We start from the raw sequence: 19,236 nt of genomic DNA, 5'->3' as shown, positions 1-19,236 counted from the left end.
TTTAGGTAAAGAGTACCTATTAAGTTTGTTTATTTTTAAGGGACTTTTCACAAACTAGCCACATTCAGATTTTTTTATATTTACCAGGGCACAGCTCCAAAGTCTGTCACAAAGCAATTAGTAAATATTTGTCTGACATTGTTTGCTGATAAGCCTCCTCGTGCAGTGGCTTCTGGTGGGCAGTCTTCCAAGCCTGTTATTGTAGTATCCGCTCTACTGTATCTGTTGCGAACAATATATTGGAGAATGATGTTAGCCTTGACTATTTCAACTGCAAAATCTGGATTCACATTAATTGGTCGATGTCAAATTTCCACTTATTAGTTAGAATACCAAACAAGGGGTAGTTAAATATTATTTTCTGTTCCGGCAAGTTTTGACCCCCATAAGGCCATAGTAGGTGCTTATGAAGTGTAAATGCTTCATCACCAACAAAGACATATAGCACTTTTGGACATTCTGTTCCTGGTAGATATCTCTCATCTGACAGTTGGTTTGTGTTTGTGACAATTGACCTCATCAGTTCAGTCTTTTCCAAGAAGCAGAGCCATAGTTTTTACCAAAACTTCCTATATTGGCATATACAAAGCGGTATTTTGAGTCTGCAATAGCCATAAATACTACAGAGTAGGAATCTTTGTAATGAAAGAACCTAGAGCCGCTTCTGGATGGACATATTTGTCGTATATATGTTTCCGATCTGTTGCGCCTGTGCAATTTGGAAAGTTTGCATTTTTTCCAAAGTCCTCTGCAATCTATTGCCACTATTATTTTGTATATATTATATAGACATCTCTAATTAAAAGTAGTAAAGTGAGAGAAAAAGCCAGAAGAAGGGCAAAGGAGGGCGAGAAAGAAAAGCGAAATGAGAGCGAGAAGGGGAGTTGGGATTAGAAAAAAGGATCCAACCCGGTTGGACATTATAATCACCGGAAAGTCAGGAAAACTAGCACAGGGTCATTACCGAGGTCATTTAGTGAAAAGCCGGTGGGACATTGAAGTAAGTGGTCCAGGGATCACAGTTTTTAATGAATTTTGTAGAAGAGCATTTCAAAATGCTGGTAATGTACTCCATAGAATGGATATGCCAGATCTTGGCAGTGATTTCAGCCATTGTCGGAAAATCCGAAGATCTCCAATGACCCACAATACAGGATCTGGCCACGAGAACGATGGGCCTTATTCTAGTTCACTCTTTCTGACAAAATCCTTCTTAGATGGACAAAACCATGTTCCCTGCACAGAAACAAAATAACTCACCCAAATCTAATACTCTCTGCACATTTTACATGTGCCAGCTGCAGTGCACATGGTTTTGTCCATCTAAGAAGGATTTTGTCAGAAAGGGCCTTATTCTAGTTCACTCTTAGAGGCAAATTCCTTCTCAGATGGACAAAACCAGGTGCACTGAAGGGGGGCAGATGTAACAGGTGCAGAGAGAATTAGATTTGGGCGAGGTATTTTATTTCTGTGCAGGGAAAATACTGACTACTTTTTTTTCTACACTGCAATATAGATCTCACTTTGAAGTAAAACCCCACCCAAATCTAATTCTATTTGCACCTGTTACATCTGCCCCCCTGCAGTGCACATTGTTTTGTCCATTTGAGAAGGAATTTGCCTCTAAGAGTGAACTAGAATAAGGCCCAAAGAGTGAACTAGAATAAGGCCCTATATGAGTGAACAGTTTGTTCTGTGCGCGAGATGCCTCTGGAATATCCATGGCAAGGAGAAAACAGCCAGCCTTGAAGGGAATATGTATAGATAAAATTGGCAAAATATTGCAGCTCTGGCAAAGTCAGAGAGGGATTAAAACTGGGCAATCCCACCAAATATGTAGAAATGTGCCAGCCATACATTTACATCTCCAACAAAGGGGGGAAATTTCTGCGTTCATTTTGATAAGCCTGACTGGGACATAGTACCAACTATAAAATAATTTGTATGCGTTTTCTTTCAATCTTATATCGAGCTATAGCAGGGCTGGGCAATAGTGGCCCTCCAGATGTTGATTAACTACACATCCCAGGATGCTTTGCATTAGTTTTGCTATGTGGCCATGCTGAAACTGATGCAAGGCATGCTGGGATGTGTAGTTCATCAACATCTGGAGGGCCGCTATTGCCCAGCCATGAGCTATAGGCTACGTTTGTGTAAATACTGGACCATTCATCATCCTCAAGTGTCACCCCTAAATCACTTTCCCACGCTTTTTCATGTGAGTCTCTGGTGTTTGGACTATGGCCCTTATTCTAGTTGACTCGGACGGATGCGTATTTCGGATGGCCACTGAGTGCTCTTGGCCCCTGCCTACCGTACGGATCACTCACACCATCCGAATGCAGTAAGACACTGAGCGAACGGACCGCGAGTGGATGTTTCATGTAAACAACTCCCCCATCTATGGGAACCTCCCCATCCTCCGATAGTCGCCGCCCATCGATCAATGGGCCGAGCGTTCAGACAGCTCCGAGTGCTCCAGACCACTCGGACATTTCTCCGATATGGACGGGCAGCTGGTATCCGGCTAGGTCATCTGTCCACCCCCCACGTGCGTCACGAGCAGATTACCATACTTACGCCCAGCGTTTCATGGTAATGAGCCCAAACAGCCCTTCACGCCCCTCTCCATCACCTGCTCGGATTGTTCCGACCGATCATTTTCTGTACGGAATTCATGCCGTATTCGGACATGCAGCGTTCGCACCTCTGCACGTGCGCAAACACAATACATCAGCCGTCCGACTCAATCAGAATAAGGGCCTATGAGGCAACAATAAAAGCTACAGAGAAGATAGAAGGCCTTTATTGGATGCATTATGGAAAACTAGGTTTTCTACTGAAGAAAGGGGTCTAGCAGTGATTTGTGATTTAACCAAGAGGTGGAAATATCTGATTTGAAGGTATTGAAATAATTTTTTTTGAGGGATTGAGTGTGATGTTTAAATGTCTGCAAATGTGGGGAAGGTAGTAGTTTGGAAATTATCATTAAGGAATCTAATCCCACTGTTCCACCAATAACCAATGAGTTCAGAGAGCACCCTGGTCGAAAGCCCAAATTGTCAAACAATGGTACCAATGGGCTAGGGAGGGGGGCAAGATTGAATTGTCTGTTGAATTCTCTGCTCTGTGAAACGGCAAAGGTTGTATCTGTTGGAGACAGGGCCACTATACTTGGGAGCGCCAGAGCATAAAAATAAGTCACTCACTGAGAGGTGGTCTCAGGTGCGTTGGGCTACAGGGATATCTCCCCCCCCCCCCCCCCCCCACCCCCACGTAAGGTCTATGGCCATCCGCCCCTGCACATCTCAGTTGCCTCTTTGTGCTGAGGAGAACAGGCTAAGTTTATTGAGGTTGAGCTTTGATTGGACAGCTATAAAAACAGCCATATGGATAGGGGTGGTGCGGTTTCATAGATGCACACAACTTGGCATATGGACAAATAACCTCCTTAAGCTCTGCACACATAATGCAAATATAACTGACTTGTGTGTATTGCTGACTTGGACCCATTGTAAGTGTATGCGTGTAGTGCAGTGGCAGATACTTGGGATAAATAGGGGAGAGAAGCAGCAGTGACATTACAGGGCCATTTTCAAATGTACTTTAGTATATTTTAGGGATAGTGCTTCAAATGACAAGACCACCTCTCCAGTGTCTTGTAGAATGCCATTCTGTACCTCTATCATTGTATAATTATTAGATGCAAAACTCATTACAGCAATGTATTTCTTCTGTGCGGATATACACAGAACTAGCTAACATGTTTATGACATGCCCATTGTCACGTGTGCCCATAAATAACAAACACTATTCCATAACAAATCCAACACTCTAATATATTGGAGAAGTAGAAGGGTGTTCCTCCCTCACACGCCAATGTAATAAAAGTAAGGGAATAAGATTCATAAGCATAGGTATTATAAGAGGAGTGTTCACAGGGTGTACCCTATAATTCCACTCTGATTATTGAAGATATGTATTCTGTTTAATGCTGGATGTTTTAGGATATGAATACCTTTGTTTCATCATATACCTGCAAACACCTAAATAGATGACAGCCACTCAAACCAATTAGTGAGGCTGGCCTTAGTCCGTGTGGTTGTACAGTATACAGTATGATCACTAGGTAGACATTGAAAAGGTTGACATGCATTAGGACACCCACTGAAGGTTGACAGGCCTTGGTCAACACACTCAAAAGGTTGACATGGCTTTAGGTCGACAGTCAAAGGGTCAACTTAGGTTTTTCACTAGGATTTCATGCCCTACCATCCACTAGGGCCTTGATGGCTAACCTTGACACTCCAGCTGTTTTTGAACTATCATCCCAGGATGCTCTGCATCAGATTTAGCATGGCCAAATAGCAAAACTGAAGCAGAGCAGGCTGGGATGTGTAGTTCAACAGCTGGAGTGTCAAGGTTAACCATCAAGGCACTAGGGAAGTGAAGTGAGAATAGAATAGTACCATCCCCGAAGCATGGCGAGTGCATGCAGAACTACTCATTGCACTTCCCTGAGCTCTGCTATCTGGCTCTTCAAGTCCTACTAATAATAAATATAGCCTTTATAGTACGTGAAATGTTCTGATTTGGTTTTTGGATATTTATCAATTTTGAATAAATGAGATTACTATTCGCACTGACATACACACACGGGTGATTTACAGGTCTGCATTTGATGCATTTCCCATAAAATCTGGCAGTGTATTAAATGTAAGATAATACTATAGCTGGGCATACATCAAGGCGATTTCGGCCAATTGCGACCAATCGGCCCGTTAAATCGGACCAAATCGCCTCTCCCTGACATGTAGTCGGGTCCGATGCGCTGTCCGGTGAGCATCGGACCAGACTAGGTGGTCGGACCGGCTGGCCGTCCGACCACCCGTTCTGGGACGGGCGCTAAGCAGGGACGCATGCGATCCATCACAACGGATCGCATGTGTCCCTGCCGCTTGCAGTCAATCGGGTGTCCGTACACTGCTGCGAGACGTCGCAGGCAGTGTATGGGCACCTTATCACGTGTTATTTTTTTTGTAATTGGGCATCTAGTAGTTACTTTAACTGCTTCGTCCATAAGATTCACAAAAGCCTGGTCCTGGCAGGAAAAGACTTTACTCCTGTGTTCAGTCTCTTTCTAGATAGATCTGATATGCCCAGGGCTGATATCTCAGAAAGCCTTATTAGGCACTTGCATGCATTAGGCCTGTTCATTACCTGGTGAGTGCATAGCCCCGTCACACCAGATGATACATTTTATTCTTGTAGAATAGATGTGTTCCTGGGTTGCATTTGTTACTAGATACATGGGTCCATGCCAGGTTTGGACTGGGCCACCTCCTCCCAAAGAACAGGTTCCAAAGTGTGTGTGCACTTGAAGTAAACATTGCACAACTATAGTGTATTCTCTACAGTGCATTGGTTTTATTAATCTGGTACATTGCATGTATAACCTCAATGTAATGGTGCCCATAAACGTGACATATACGGTACAATCATACAATTTCATGTGTCACAAGACACGATGCATGGGCACATCGGTCGAATCTGGCAGATATTATGTGCTGCACATATTTATCACATCGCATATGATTTTTACGGGAAGTGTTTGGCGAAACACGGCATGTCATGGCTATTAGGTGTGTACTGCCGTCAGCTGTGCACTTGTCCCCGGCGCCCTGTTCCTCCATGAGCTGACGGCGTGGGCTGTGTTCCCGATGGTACCATGGATCGATGGTTGAGCTGTTGTGCCTGGTAACACACATACTATCTATATATATAGATCAGGTCTGTGAGGAGACCGGCAAAACATGCACTGTGTGGGGAGTTTGAGAACCTGTGAAGTAGACAAAACTTTACGGTATGGGACCAACAGAACCTCTCAAAAGCATTTAAATAGAATTATATGTAAAACAATATCACACTACTAAGAAAAAAACAATATAAAAACCTGCGCTCTAAACAAAGGGTGCAGCCTTATCATAAAGGATAGTCACCAAACTATCCAGAAGTAGTAGATGCAAACAAAAAGGGTCTGATAGGGCGCTCACACTTGAGATATGGCGGACTCCAATGTCAGTAGATCTTTGATAGCTCAAAACGAGAAGAATAAACAAATCGCAGCATTCATAGTGTAGATACTTGAATGAAATATATAATACAAAATTCTACGGTCAATCTATATTCTCCGTACCGCAAATGAGCCTTCCCTTAGGCCACAAGATATTTCGTATGATATCGTCTGGTAAGAATATGGTTCCCTTTTTCCTCTGCTCGTATACCTCGGTTTAAAAATTCAATATTTGCACATAGTGTAAAACGGTGACAATTTATTCAAAACATAATAGTACACACAATAAATGGCATAGTACCGTGTCTGGCCTTATCATCAAGGCTATTTATGTCGCTTATAGGACAGTCAGAAGGATGATTTCTCAGTGGGATCCCGGGTTCCACTAAAGAAATAAATTCCGTCCCAAATAGCCTCAGGTGGTATATTTAAAAGTCCAGTCCAACAGCCTTTATGTCCTTTAAAACAAACACCAACGCGTTTCTGCTTGATCACAAGCCTTCCTCAGGGTGTGTGCGCCATGGTGGCTAGTCTGGGTTTTTATACCCAGCATGCCTCTTAGCTCCTCCCTCATGCATGGTCACATGGGTGCGCTCATATTGTTATAATTACTTCAAATAAAGTCACCAAGGTATACATATGACATAATATGACAAACTTCATAACAAAGCATGTTTAAAAACAATAAATGCATAAAAACCTCTAACTGTTTATTTATCCTTAAAAACCGGAACCCGGAAGTGCGGGTGCGCCGGTATTTATCCCCGCTCTGCAACCTAGCCTTGTACTGCCAGGTGCTCTTTCTGCTGCTCTCTGGCAGCGTATTCCTACTGCCGCTGTATGGGTGTTTCCACATGTACTCCGGGACGGTAGCATCCGTACCCGGAAGTGCATGTGCGTGTCAGCGGCTATATTGTGCGTTCCACCGATAAAAGGATAATCTGGATCTTCTATTGTAGATCCAGGAAGTGCGTGTGCGTTCCAGCAGCGCATCTTCCTGGATCTACAATAGAAGATCCAGATTATCCTTTTATCGGTGGAACGCACAATATGGCTGCTGACACGCACTTCCGGGTACGGACGCTACCGTCCCGGAGTACATGTGGAAACACCCATACAGCGGCAGTAGGAATACGCTGCCAGAGAGCAGCAGAAAGAGCACCTGGCAGTACAAGGCTAGGTTGCAGAGCGGGGATAAATACCGGCGCACCCGCACTTCCGGGTTCCGGTTTTTAAGGATAAATAAACAGTTAGAGGTTTTTATGCATTTATTGTTTTTAAACATGCTTTGTTATGAAGTTTGTCATATTATGTCATATGTATACCTTGGTGACTTTATTTGAAGTAATTATAACAATATGAGCGCACCCATGTGACCATGCATGAGGGAGGAGCTAAGAGGCATGCTGGGTATAAAAACCCAGACTAGCCACCATGGCGCACACACCCTGAGGAAGGCTTGTGATCAAGCAGAAACGCGTTGGTGTTTGTTTTAAAGGACATAAAGGCTGTTGGACTGGACTTTTCAATATACCACCTGAGGCTATTTGGGACGGAATTTATTTCTTTAGTGGAACCCGGGATCCCACTGAGAAATCATCCTTCTGACTGTCCTATAAGCGACATAAATAGCCTTGATGATAAGGCCAGACACGGTACTATGCCATTTATTGTGTGTACTATTATGTTTTGAATAAATTGTCACAGTTTTACACTATGTGCAAATATTGAATTTTTAAACCGAGGTATACGAGCAGAGGAAAAAGGGAACCATATTCTTACCAGACGATATCATACGAAATATCTTGTGGCCTAAGGGAAGGCTCATTTGCGGTACGGAGAATATAGATTGAACGTAGAATTTTGTATTATATATTTCATTCAAGTATCTACACTATGAATGCTGCGATTTGTTTATTCTTCTCGTTTTGAGCTATCAAAGATCTACTGACATTGGAGTCCGCCATATCTCAAGTGGGAGCGCCCTATCAGACCCTTTTTGTTTGCAATATCACACTACTGTTCTTTATTTTTATTTTTTTTCTGGGTATAACATCTTTAAGAGAAAAATAATTTCATGAGCGCCATGGACTGCTTTGGTGTTTTAATTGGCTTAAATTTAGAAAAAAAAACAAGAGAAAGTAAATGGACAAAGACGAGATCAATAACATGATAACTCTTTATTTTTTCTTTTTAAAAGCCATTCCTCTTAAATAAGATCCTAAACATTCACCAGACTGTCACTGTATAAAAATGTACAGCGGCTTTTTTGACATGTACATTCCATAAAGTTTACAGCTGCAAAGATATGAGGCACACTCAGTATTGCACTTCATTAAAATTTCAGGCTCAAACATAACCCAGAAGTTTAAATGAAACTGCCTTTGTAATGTAATAAATCTTATACAGGACAAACATTGATATCTTTATGTACTATGTACAGCATTTGTTACAACTTTTATACCTTGTAAAGTTTATGTGCCCACCAAATGCAGTATGTCTGCATTCCCTGCTGAGCACATGGCACAGCTCTCCAGCAACCAGATTAACAGTCTAGAAGATAATCCTATTCTCCTCTTTCTCCACGTGAGGCAGGTATACTGTACAGGGCTATTGGAAAGTCAGTGCTTCTCTTCTGGTCATACATATACTGTATACATTTATTTATATATCCTTGATATGGGGAGCCGTTCTATATGCTGTGTATACAAGCATACATCTGGTGCCTTGTCAATGGTGCTATACGTAATGACCACATGCAAGCACCTCAGATTATCAACATTTCAGTTTCAAACGAATATTTTAACATTTGGTTTGAAGAGCATGGATTGTGAGTACACAGCTGTCTCTGGTGGATCCTTCCTGCTTAACCTTGTTCGCACACTCTTTAAGTGGTCCCATCCTGACCGGAGGCTGTCGTCCAGAACCTGCCTGGCGTGACGGACTGCTATAGACTGTCGCAATGTTCTCAAAAAGGAAAAAAAAAAATGATAGGCTCATTTAAAATGTGTGGGCATTTCTGCACACTCCACATCCCAAGGCAAACTCTTCTCCAGTGGGTGGGTGGACTACATGAAGGGGACACTCTGTTCCTTCAAGTTGTTTGCCTTTTGGACCTACAACAAGAAAGGCAGACAACAGACCCAAATGTCAATGCCATACTTTATGATGAAAAAATGAGAACATGAAAACATGCAACTTTACAATTCCATGTGTGAACATCATTGTCAGCACTGTGCGCTGGTACTGCACGTGCATTTATATGGCAAACACATGTATATTCTGTACTTGTCTCTTCAGACACTCAGAGGGGGTATTTAATCCCAGCCGCTATTTCCACCAGGCGTAAATAGCGGATGATAGTATTCAATCCCGGCTGGGACTCGCTTGCAACAGGTTCACCTCCCTACGGAGTCAAATCTGTATGGTTGGAAACGGCTGCTGGACTGTCAAATCTGCGGCTGTTTCTGACTTTCAATGCCCGTTTTCGCCAGTCCTGCGATTTCTATTCCACCAGGCGGAAGGTTAATAGAACAAATGACATTTGACTCAATAATGTCAGAAACGGACGCTATTCCCACCCGGCAATATGATCGACTGGGATTGAAATCCCCCCCCCCCTTAACACGAGTAAATGACAGTCTGCGGTGTGATCTTTATCACACCGTTCTTATTCTACTGGATCATAATGGTTTGTCTTCGGTTCTGCATACACCTATTCAGAAACAGCTTTATCTACATTTAGAGGATGTTGTTCTCATAACTATGAGGAGAGGAATCCTTCATGTTTTTCTGAAGGAAGAAAGGAATCCATGAAACTGATGTGAAAAACAGACTATTAGTTGACTATGGGGGAGATGTATTAAACCTTGGAGAGAGAGCAAGAGAAAAATGTACCAACCAATCAGCTTCTACCATTTCCCAGGCTGTGTTTATAAAATGAGAAGCGGGTTGATTGGCACTTTCTCTCTATGCAAGGTTTGATGCACCAAGAAATGATTCATGTAACGCTAACAGTATCCTCTAGGTATGCATTCACCAAGTTAACATTCACAATGTCAACACAATAATGATATTGACATGGTTAAAATGCTGCATTACTAAAATGTTGACATTGTTATACGGTCAACATTTCTATTAAGGTATAACAATATTGTTAGAATAACACTAAAAATACTAGGTCGACATTATTTACGTCTTGACATGCTGAATGTTAACCTGTAAAGAATCAGCATTAAAAACTAGAACATATTGAAAGTCGACATTGTGACTATCTAGAAAATATATCACACTCAGCCACTACTTTCTAAGGAGTTCCAGATATTGTTTTGTTCCATCAGTTACTGGCTGATGGAATGTTAACCCTTTCAAGTCCAACAGCCCTAGTGCTAGTAGCAGATCCAGTGTTGAGCCACTTTGAAATAAGAACATTAACATTGTTCAGCATACAATGTAGACTATTTTTTTAATAAAAAAATAAATAAATAAAATTTATAAAAAAAATTTAAACCAGACTGTTTGAATTAAAAAAAAAAAAAAAAAAAAGTTTTTGACTGCAAAAGGTTAAAGTAAGGCCAAGTCACAATACTTTTTAATAAAGATTGCAGCATGACAGAGCCATGTGACTAGCGAGGTCACAAATACATTACCACACTAACCTGCAGGACAATGTGGAAGTTCTTCTTTAAGAATGCTGGTCATTCTCTGGAAGTCATCATGGCAAGCATTACAAAAATGTGTTGTTCCAAAGCAGAAAAAGACAGCCACCGAGCAGCAGTAACGACACTTGTATTCTAGGAAATCTGTACCATGTTTTGGGCACATCTGCATAGGAAACAAAACCGTTTCAGCGTTGTACACCTCTAAAATGTTACTATGTATACTTATAAAACAGACAATACAGGAACTGTAGAGGTGCAAACAAGTCCACACACAAAACACTGCAATTATACCAACAGGTCTTCAGCAAATGGCCTACAGTGTACGAATAACCAAATCTGCTTCAAATGTGTAGCATATTACTGCATTATTTAGTAACTACAGTAAAACCTGATGGAGTTAAGTGAACTTTGTACACAGAAAAAAAAATAACCGTACCTGAGCCCTGGATACATCTGAACACGCTCCACAAATCAGCTCTCTTGGATCATAGTCATCTCCTTGGCCGGCTTCTGCATCACAACGCGCTTCACCGCCAAAATATGCCTGAAACAGGAAGAATAATTCAGCTATTCACATATATGAGGTAGATTACATTTTATTTGCAGAAATTGAACAGTGGTGAAGGTAGGGTCAAAATACTATACAAATTCGATACTCCCTAATAGGTCTCTAGCAGATGTGACATTCACATGAGAGCCTTGCTGGAGCCACTGCATCCACTGGGACATACGCATATAACTGCAGGGCCATAAAGGATGTTAAATTGATATTCTATTATGAAGCCATGTTATATATACCACACACCCTTTAAACCATGTACTAGTCTTATTTATCTCATCTGTTTCTTAGATGTTACAGTGGGAGAGAACTCTTCTGAGCTGTTCCTAAGAACAAGCTGACGTGTACATCTACCTGGTGTTACTGTAAGTCTGCTGTATTCCCTACAGTGAGCCAACTATAGCATTTGCACAAGAAAAAATACACTGGGCTTTTTAAAGTCAATAAATGAATAGCCTGTGTATAATCCAACAAACACCTCATTCAGGGGTGCAGAGGTCAATTGTTGTGTATAAACAGTAGGCAACCCACAACCGCACAATGAGCAGAAACAAAGGAGACCATGAATATTCTCCCTTTCTAAATCCCCAAGACACTGGGCGATTTCTCTTAAACTTACCTGTGGCTAGATCACCCATACACACATAGCGATGCATGTTGAGTGATCTGTGCTAACCAGTGTTCTTTATGCACATGCTAGGAAATCTATCTATATTTTGCCTGCATGCGCTAAAAATCTGAGCAAGCGACGGCGAAGCGTGGGATTATGGGTATACACATGAAGCAATTCATACTTAATTTCTAAGTGATCTAGACACAGATGACCTTAACTGTCATCTTTAAAGCGTTAGCAATTAATGGCATTATCAGTACACCTGTGTGACAAAGTCCAAAGTCAGTTCTGTAGGCAGTATCAGGGGCGAGCGAAGAAACAACTATTAATGACAACACTCGCTCATTGCTCTAGGAAATAAGCGGTCAGCCTCAGTAGATCATACAAACAGCAGAATTACCTTTTTGCATTTGTAGCAGACATAGTAAGCGTATCTGTTCATAGCATAGCTGGCTGGGTCATTATAATACCGGACTCCTGGGGTTGTGATTGCATCACTCTTGTGCAGTCCTTCATATTCCAGCCTCATCAGAGCCTTCCTTCTTACATCTTCATAAAGATCTTTGATTGGATCCAGAAGATCCTTTAACACTGTATGATTTATTTTGTTCTACAAATGTTGGGAGATAAAAGTAGTAGTAAAGTTTGTTATTCACATTAGACAGCATTGCACATCACCCATGACAAGATTTCACGGTGCATAGGCTGACTAAACAAAAGGCCCAAGTTCTATTTTCTACATGGAAAATGTCGTTCTCTACAAATTGGAAATATTAAAAGTAAAATGAAAGACAATAGGGACTCTTACATGAAATATACCACTGAAACGCTAATTACCTTGCAGATAGGACAGGTCATAAAGCCAAAGGTTATCCGTGGTCCCAGCCACCTGTTTTCCAGAACCCGTCTACAGCACTGCAGGTGAAACACGTGGCTGCAATCCAGCTATAAACACATAAGAATTTTTTTTTTATTATTGATCAAGCCCCTTTTTACACAGCTAATTTGGGGATATGCGTAATGGCAGTAAGCACATAGATCATTTTTTAAAAAATATTTGGAGGAGAAAGTTACATAGTTACATATACTGACTATACCCTGCTATATAACACAAACATGTTCTAAAATACTAGAAAGTGGGAAATGGAGTCGCTTATAAAACACAAACTTTTTTTTTCAATGGCAAACATGAAAATGAAATCGAAAGTGAGATGAAGACTGTACAGGAAGTAGACTAGTGTACCTCAGTACACCATAGCCACACACATTGGAGGTTATTCTGATCGTAGCGGCCAAACGTGCGTACGTTCGCTATTAACATACGCTATCCGTATGCGGCCGTTGGGGTTAAGTCCACCCACAAATCAGCCGCATACGTACGGGCAGAAACACCGTCGAAGGGGAGTGGCGTACAATTGAGCGTACGCCAACGTACACGGACGGACCAGCCCTTACACTCCGACAACTGGCGTACAATTGAGCGTACGCCACAGTTTACGGACGTCTCTCGTCCGTCTTCCCACCGACTTCTTGCGGCTATCTGAGCGTACGCCAGCTTGCACGGACGGGTCCCTATTGTTTTCAATAGAAAACTCAGCTTATGTCACCGCTCATGAGAGTGAGCGTACGTCCGTGTACGCTGGCATACCCTTCACATATATGGACCTGCAAATCTTGCCTTTCAACTATAATTATGAAAATTAATTAAATTATTGAATTAATTAATGTGCAAAATAGTGGGCATGGGCTTAAAACATTGCTGAAACATCCTTTGTAGGTGTTAGATGTGGTTTATGTTATTGTATCATAAATACAAAACCTATGTTTGTATTAGAGTGAACACGTTGACACATGTCGACTTGTGTAGATTGAGTGTGCTACTGAGTAAAGTCTATGAAAGCACGTAGTGAATGTGTCTAACTGTTTAACAAATACCTACCTTAGCATATAAAAGCAGGTCTTAAAAAGATTCTTACCTTAAATTAAACAAACCTTTAAATGTAGAGAAGTATAGAAAGATAAGCTTCCAATGTGTTTGAGTGCTGTGTGTGGCTTGCAGGTAGTGAAATCATGGTTTGGACTTAATAGACTGCAGCATTGCTTATTACATTCAGGTGTATGTGTTTGAGTAGTAATCTAGCAAACCCAGGCGCACGCAGGCATGCGGTATCTGTAGGGGTGGTCTGAGCTGGCGGTTGGCGGCCGCCTGTTTTGTGTCCGAAATGAACGGTGCTTTAGGCGATCGTGCGGTAGTAGCACCGCTCATTTTTGGTGCACACCCCCGTGTACGCCCATGTTTACGCCCATTTTCCCTCATTATTTCGGCCGCTCCCCTCAACACGCCCCTATGCCGCCCCCAATGCCCGTACACTCGCGTACAGGTTTTTTCGCACGGAGAGACCCGTCCGTAAGCGTTGTGGAGTGTTCGCGCCTGCGCATTAGCGAATGTACGCATGCGCAGATCAAGAAAAACCCCGGAACGTACGCGTACGGCCCGGCCGCACCAACCAGAATAAGGCCCATTGTTACATCAGTCTATACTGGTCTCCCCATTCTAAATGGATAGAAAGTGTAACTGCCAAAAGCATCACTTTTGTCAAAGTGTAAACTTTGTGACTAAGCAATAAAAGTGATATTTTACATTAATCCATAAATGAACACTCTGAATATAGTAAAACGAGCACAATGCTAAATCTGATATTCCAATAATGCTGGAAGGATCACGTTCTTTGTGGAACCTGGGTCTTTTGTCAATAGACCGTGCATAAGGTGATTTATTCTTAACAGAATTAATTTTAACTGCAACAATGAAGAAACAGCCCACTTACAGTAAAATAAATGAAGGTACTTCTGTAGTTTCACGGTGCCGGAAGTGCAGAGGCTCGCGTGCCGCTCTAGCTATGAAACTTGGCAGCCTGCCAGAGGCTCTGATTAACCGTGCGCATGCCGCTCTAGGCACAACGATGCCGGGGCTTCTAAACTGTACGCGAGATTCAGACGCAACTGCGTCTGAATCTCGAGTCGCTTAGATAGCCGCTAAGAAGTTTAGGTGGCCCTAGGGGAACACTATTGAAAGCCACCCTCAGTGCCACTAGTGGACGCCACAGCTGTGGACCGTGTAAATCCCACTATCCACGCCCACCCGAAGCGTGGCGAGCGCAGCGAGCCCCGCGTCCTACGACCTTTTCATACCCCCACTATCCACGTCGGCGTGGAGTTGAGAATAGATTAGTGTGGCGAGCGCAGCGAGCCCCGCGAGAGGACGAGGATACCTTCACAGCTATCCGCGTCCCCTCGCGGGCTTCACAGGTGTCAGCGTCCGCTCGCCACGCACCGAGCCCGAAGCGTGGCGAGCGGACGCTGACACCTGTGAAGCCCGCGAGGGGACGCGGATAGCTGTGAAGGTATCCGCGTCCCCTCACTGCGCTCGCCACACTAATCTATTCTCAACTCCACGCCGACGTGGATAGTGGGGGTATGAAAAGGTTGTAGGACGCGTACCGCTGCCACTCGCTACGCTTCGGGTGGGCGTGGATAGTGGGATTTACACGGTCCACAGCTGTGGCGTCCACTAGTGGCACTGAGGGTGGGTTTCAATAGTGTTACCCTAGGGCCACGTCTGAATCCAGGCTTTCTGGCTTCTTAGCGGCTATCTATGTGACTCGAGATTCAGACGCAGTTGCGTCTGAATCTCGCGTACAGTTTAGAAGCCCCGGCATCGCTGTGCCGGGGTGTCCACTTTAACATACCCCCGTTGTCAGCGGTGCCCAGGCGCTGTCTATTTCACTGTGGAACTACAAGTGCCACAGTGACATTGACCTGTCAGCGCCTGGGCAGCGCCGCTGCTGCTGGCCGGCCGCTACGCTGTTTACGTCCAGCTAGAGCGGCACAAGCTCAGTCAGACAGAGCTAGAGCGGCACGCGCACAGTGAAACAGAGCCTCTGGCAGGCTGCCAAGTTTCTGTTACAGACTGTGCGCGCGGTGGCGCCGTGAAACTACAGAAGTACCTAAATGAATGAAAGGTGGGAGATCTTAATGTACAGGGTGTCCCTAAAGTCTAGACACGTGTAGTTCAACAAAGACAGGAATACAGTTCTTATGCAAACTCTACAATATAAAGCTCTGCTATGTAATATTGAGCAATAACTTAGGTTCTAGCCCACCAACCAGCGTCTAAGGTGACCACGTGTATATCTGGTGGGTCCCAAAAAGATGGCAAAAGCCGGTCAATCCGTGCAGCACACAAGTCAAAAAAATGGTGTAATATGCATTTTTGTCTATGTACCCAGACTTTAGGGACACCCTGTATTATAAACTATTGTTAATCACATATGTGAAAAGGAATCGCATTGCCACATTCCCAATATATTACCTGGATAGCGGGAGCAGCGGAGAGTGCCTCTGTAAAGCATATCATGCACATGTCATCTGCATCCTGTTTTAGACTTGTTGCACTTTTATCGCAACCATGAAGGCAAGGCAAACAGTGGTCCTCATTCTTCACCCCCCCGCATGGATGCCCACATGGATGAGTCTTGCTACAAGCGCTCTTTGCATACTCCTGGAATAAAAAATAAAAACAATTGCATCATATCATAGTAGCACCAGTGTGAAAGCAGCAGCACTGCCAGAAGAGTCACTGGGGCTTCTGTACTCACCTGGCAATCTGCATCAGAGCACACACTGCCCACTGCCGATAGCTCGGTCCCATTTCTGGAGCCACAGAAGCGGCATGTTTCAGAGCTGCTGCTCGCAGGTTTCCCTACAGCAAACAAACCATAGCATGTGTTACAGTATATATATATGACTTTATAGGACAAGGAGATACAGAAAGTAGTAACATGTGTGGTGGTGAACACTGATTACTGGTTCTCAGGTCATGGATAAAAGAACATGTAAACTGAAGGGTTACAGAATTATAAAAAAACAAACAAACGTATAAGGCCATAGGGTATCCTCCGCTAGAGAGAAGAAAATAAAATCAGCAGCTAACGCAGAGACAGACACAAGAGAAAACTATAGAATATGTGATTATGACAGATCACAGAATGAGTGATATATCTGTTATATCTAATAAACGTACCCGTCTGCTCCCTGAATTCTACCATGGCTTTCATAGTTTTAGAGTCTGCGAGGGCCATCAACCAGAACAACTTTGTTCTTCCACAGCCCTCATGCAGATCAACCTTGATAGCTTCTTCCTCTTCTTTGAAAACCTACAGAAAATAGAAAAAACAGCTAAATAAAATCTCATATCAGCACACGAGGATGTGATTGAATTGTGTTCTATAGATGTCTGTATACGTCTAGCCTCAATATGCCATGCAGCGGGAGATGCCTTTCACTAGTGAGCGGAGCTGTCTGAGCAGAGTAATTTGTTATGTGCCACTTGTGTATCCGCGAGTGACTGAGGGCCAGATGTATCCTGCAATATGGCAGTTAGGAGCTGATTGGCTCATGGTTTATCACTCTCTATTTTATCATTTTTGAAGCTTGAATGTGTACATTAAGCCAAACAGAACTTGATATGGAAAAAGCCAGCCAGTGACTGTCATTTTGGAGCACTTTGTATGCAGATTCAGAGACTCAGTCGCACAATTATATAAAACGGTCACTTATAAAACTAATCAGCAGTCTCCTAGCAACAACAGATGTTTCAGAACGGAGGAGGGGCCTGGACTGCACTCGAGAAGTTATACTCCTTGTTGCCTGCTGCTATGGTTCCACCCCACACCACAGGATGAAAGAAATATTATATACATTAAAAAAAAGCTAGCTAGCAGTCCCAGGGACCTGGTATACGAGAAAGGAGCTGTTAGGTGCGACTGCGTGAAAGATGTATGAGGGAACATTGACAGCTGTAACATTTATTTAGATGAATATGGTCACAGGTAAAGGTGCAATATTTAAAAGTAATAACTTGCCCATTTATTCAGAAGTATGTGTGTTGATTGTTAGTTTTAGAAAATGCCATTGTATTCAGTTGGCTGTCCTTAGAATGCATTAGTGCAGTGGCTCCCAAACTTTTTAAAATCATGGTGCCCTAAAGTATAAGAATTTTCTTTATGGCACCCCCTAGGCCAAAAGTCTCTTATTGAGAAATGTAGAAAATTGGGGAGGGACAGATTCACATCTTTGTCCATATGTGTTATGATTGGAAGCCACAAGCACTGGTTTTACCTATTACATTGATCCTAAATAATTTGAATTGGTTCTGGACCACAAACTCCGTGCACCCTTGCAGGAGTCCCAACCCAAACTTGGTACCAAGGCACACAGTTTGGGAACCACTGCATTAGTGTTCTAAATGGAAGTAGCTCTGCCTCACTTTACCTGTCTTTGATGGGACTTGGTTCGCCGGTGGAGGTGCAGAAAGCGGTCACAGTCTGTGCAAAGGTTCCCACAAGCATTGCATAAAATGATTGCAGCAGTTTCACCATCGTCATGATTGTCGCACATTGGCTGAGAAAAAACAAAAGAGAAATTCATTAATAAATCATATTTCCAATATCTCTGCTAAATTATATAAAGAGCACATTTGTAATAAAACATGTATGTATGTGAAAATTATAGCAGGTTGCCTAGTTCTAGCACAGACTTGTACATGAGCCGGGAAAACATTCTCAAAAGGCAGGTTAAAAAATGAGAACAATGAAACAATTGAATTAAAATAATTATTAGTCAATCTTTCTAAAAGCAGCGAGAAAAGTTACCATTTGTTTTTGCTGCCCATCCTTCCCCATCCACCTCCCGGAAGATAACCGATCCACGTGATCTTGATCAAGCACGCACAATGATGCTACAGCCAGCCACAGCTAAAATATATTTATGAAAAGTAAGATTCACCAATAGAAAAGTAAAAACATTTCTAATATCTATTTAATGTGTAATATGCCATGATGGAAGAAAATACCTTGTTGCAAAAGATATGTTATAGGTGTGCAACGGTCCTTGTTGATTTGCAGGCAAAATTATTCAATCAACCAGGATAGGTTAAAAGGACCTGCCAGTCTGTATGTAAAAGCTGTATAAAAAAGGCATTAAAGCCCATGTATTGCAGATTATACTCTCTACATGCTGAGTGTATAGCATTTGTATTCTCAGTATGCGATGCATAACACCACATTTATAGCGCTGTGTTTGAGCAATAATCCTGCATCCGGGTGTTACACCTGTTATTTGCTATCTGTTTCCGTTCTTATCAATGGCTCTGGACAGGCTCCTGGCAAGAATGGGAAATACTGGACTTAGTATCTAGCAAATGCAAGTTTTTTGGGGGGAAGAACTCGTTATGATGCAGAGAAAGGCTCCGTTGAGTACCGCACCCTGC

The 19,236-nt window shown here is 42.7% G+C and overlaps 1 protein-coding gene across 18 annotated transcripts in view; it reads right to left on the bottom strand.

The window, feature by feature from the left end:
- Positions 1 to 8,238: 8,238 nt before the first annotated feature.
- MYCBP2 (MYC binding protein 2) overlaps positions 8,239 to 19,236 on the bottom strand; it is a 217,426-nt gene continuing 206,428 nt past the window's right edge. For all 18 annotated transcript variants that reach the window (XM_083168825.1, XM_083168824.1, XM_083168827.1 and 15 more), the window contains 10 exons: positions 18,620 to 18,721; positions 18,240 to 18,368; positions 16,990 to 17,122; positions 16,565 to 16,668; positions 16,279 to 16,467; positions 12,744 to 12,851; positions 12,307 to 12,516; positions 11,171 to 11,278; positions 10,732 to 10,897; positions 8,239 to 9,189 (listed from right to left, as the gene is read on the bottom strand). In XM_083168825.1, the coding sequence (XP_083024951.1) occupies positions 9,074 to 9,189; positions 10,732 to 10,897; positions 11,171 to 11,278; positions 12,307 to 12,516; positions 12,744 to 12,851; positions 16,279 to 16,467; positions 16,565 to 16,668; positions 16,990 to 17,122; positions 18,240 to 18,368; positions 18,620 to 18,721 (1,365 nt within the window). In that variant the 3' untranslated portion in view covers positions 8,239 to 9,073. The remainder of the gene's footprint in view (positions 9,190 to 10,731; positions 10,898 to 11,170; positions 11,279 to 12,306; positions 12,517 to 12,743; positions 12,852 to 16,278; positions 16,468 to 16,564; positions 16,669 to 16,989; positions 17,123 to 18,239; positions 18,369 to 18,619; positions 18,722 to 19,236) is intronic.

Source organism: Crinia signifera, chromosome 2, assembly GCF_055691185.1.
Source record: "Crinia signifera chromosome 2, ASM5569118v1, whole genome shotgun sequence".
Lineage (NCBI taxonomy): Eukaryota > Metazoa > Chordata > Amphibia > Anura > Myobatrachidae > Crinia > Crinia signifera.
The sequence above is the reverse complement of the archived record's forward strand: the minus strand, read 5'-3'. Positions and strand labels throughout refer to the sequence as shown.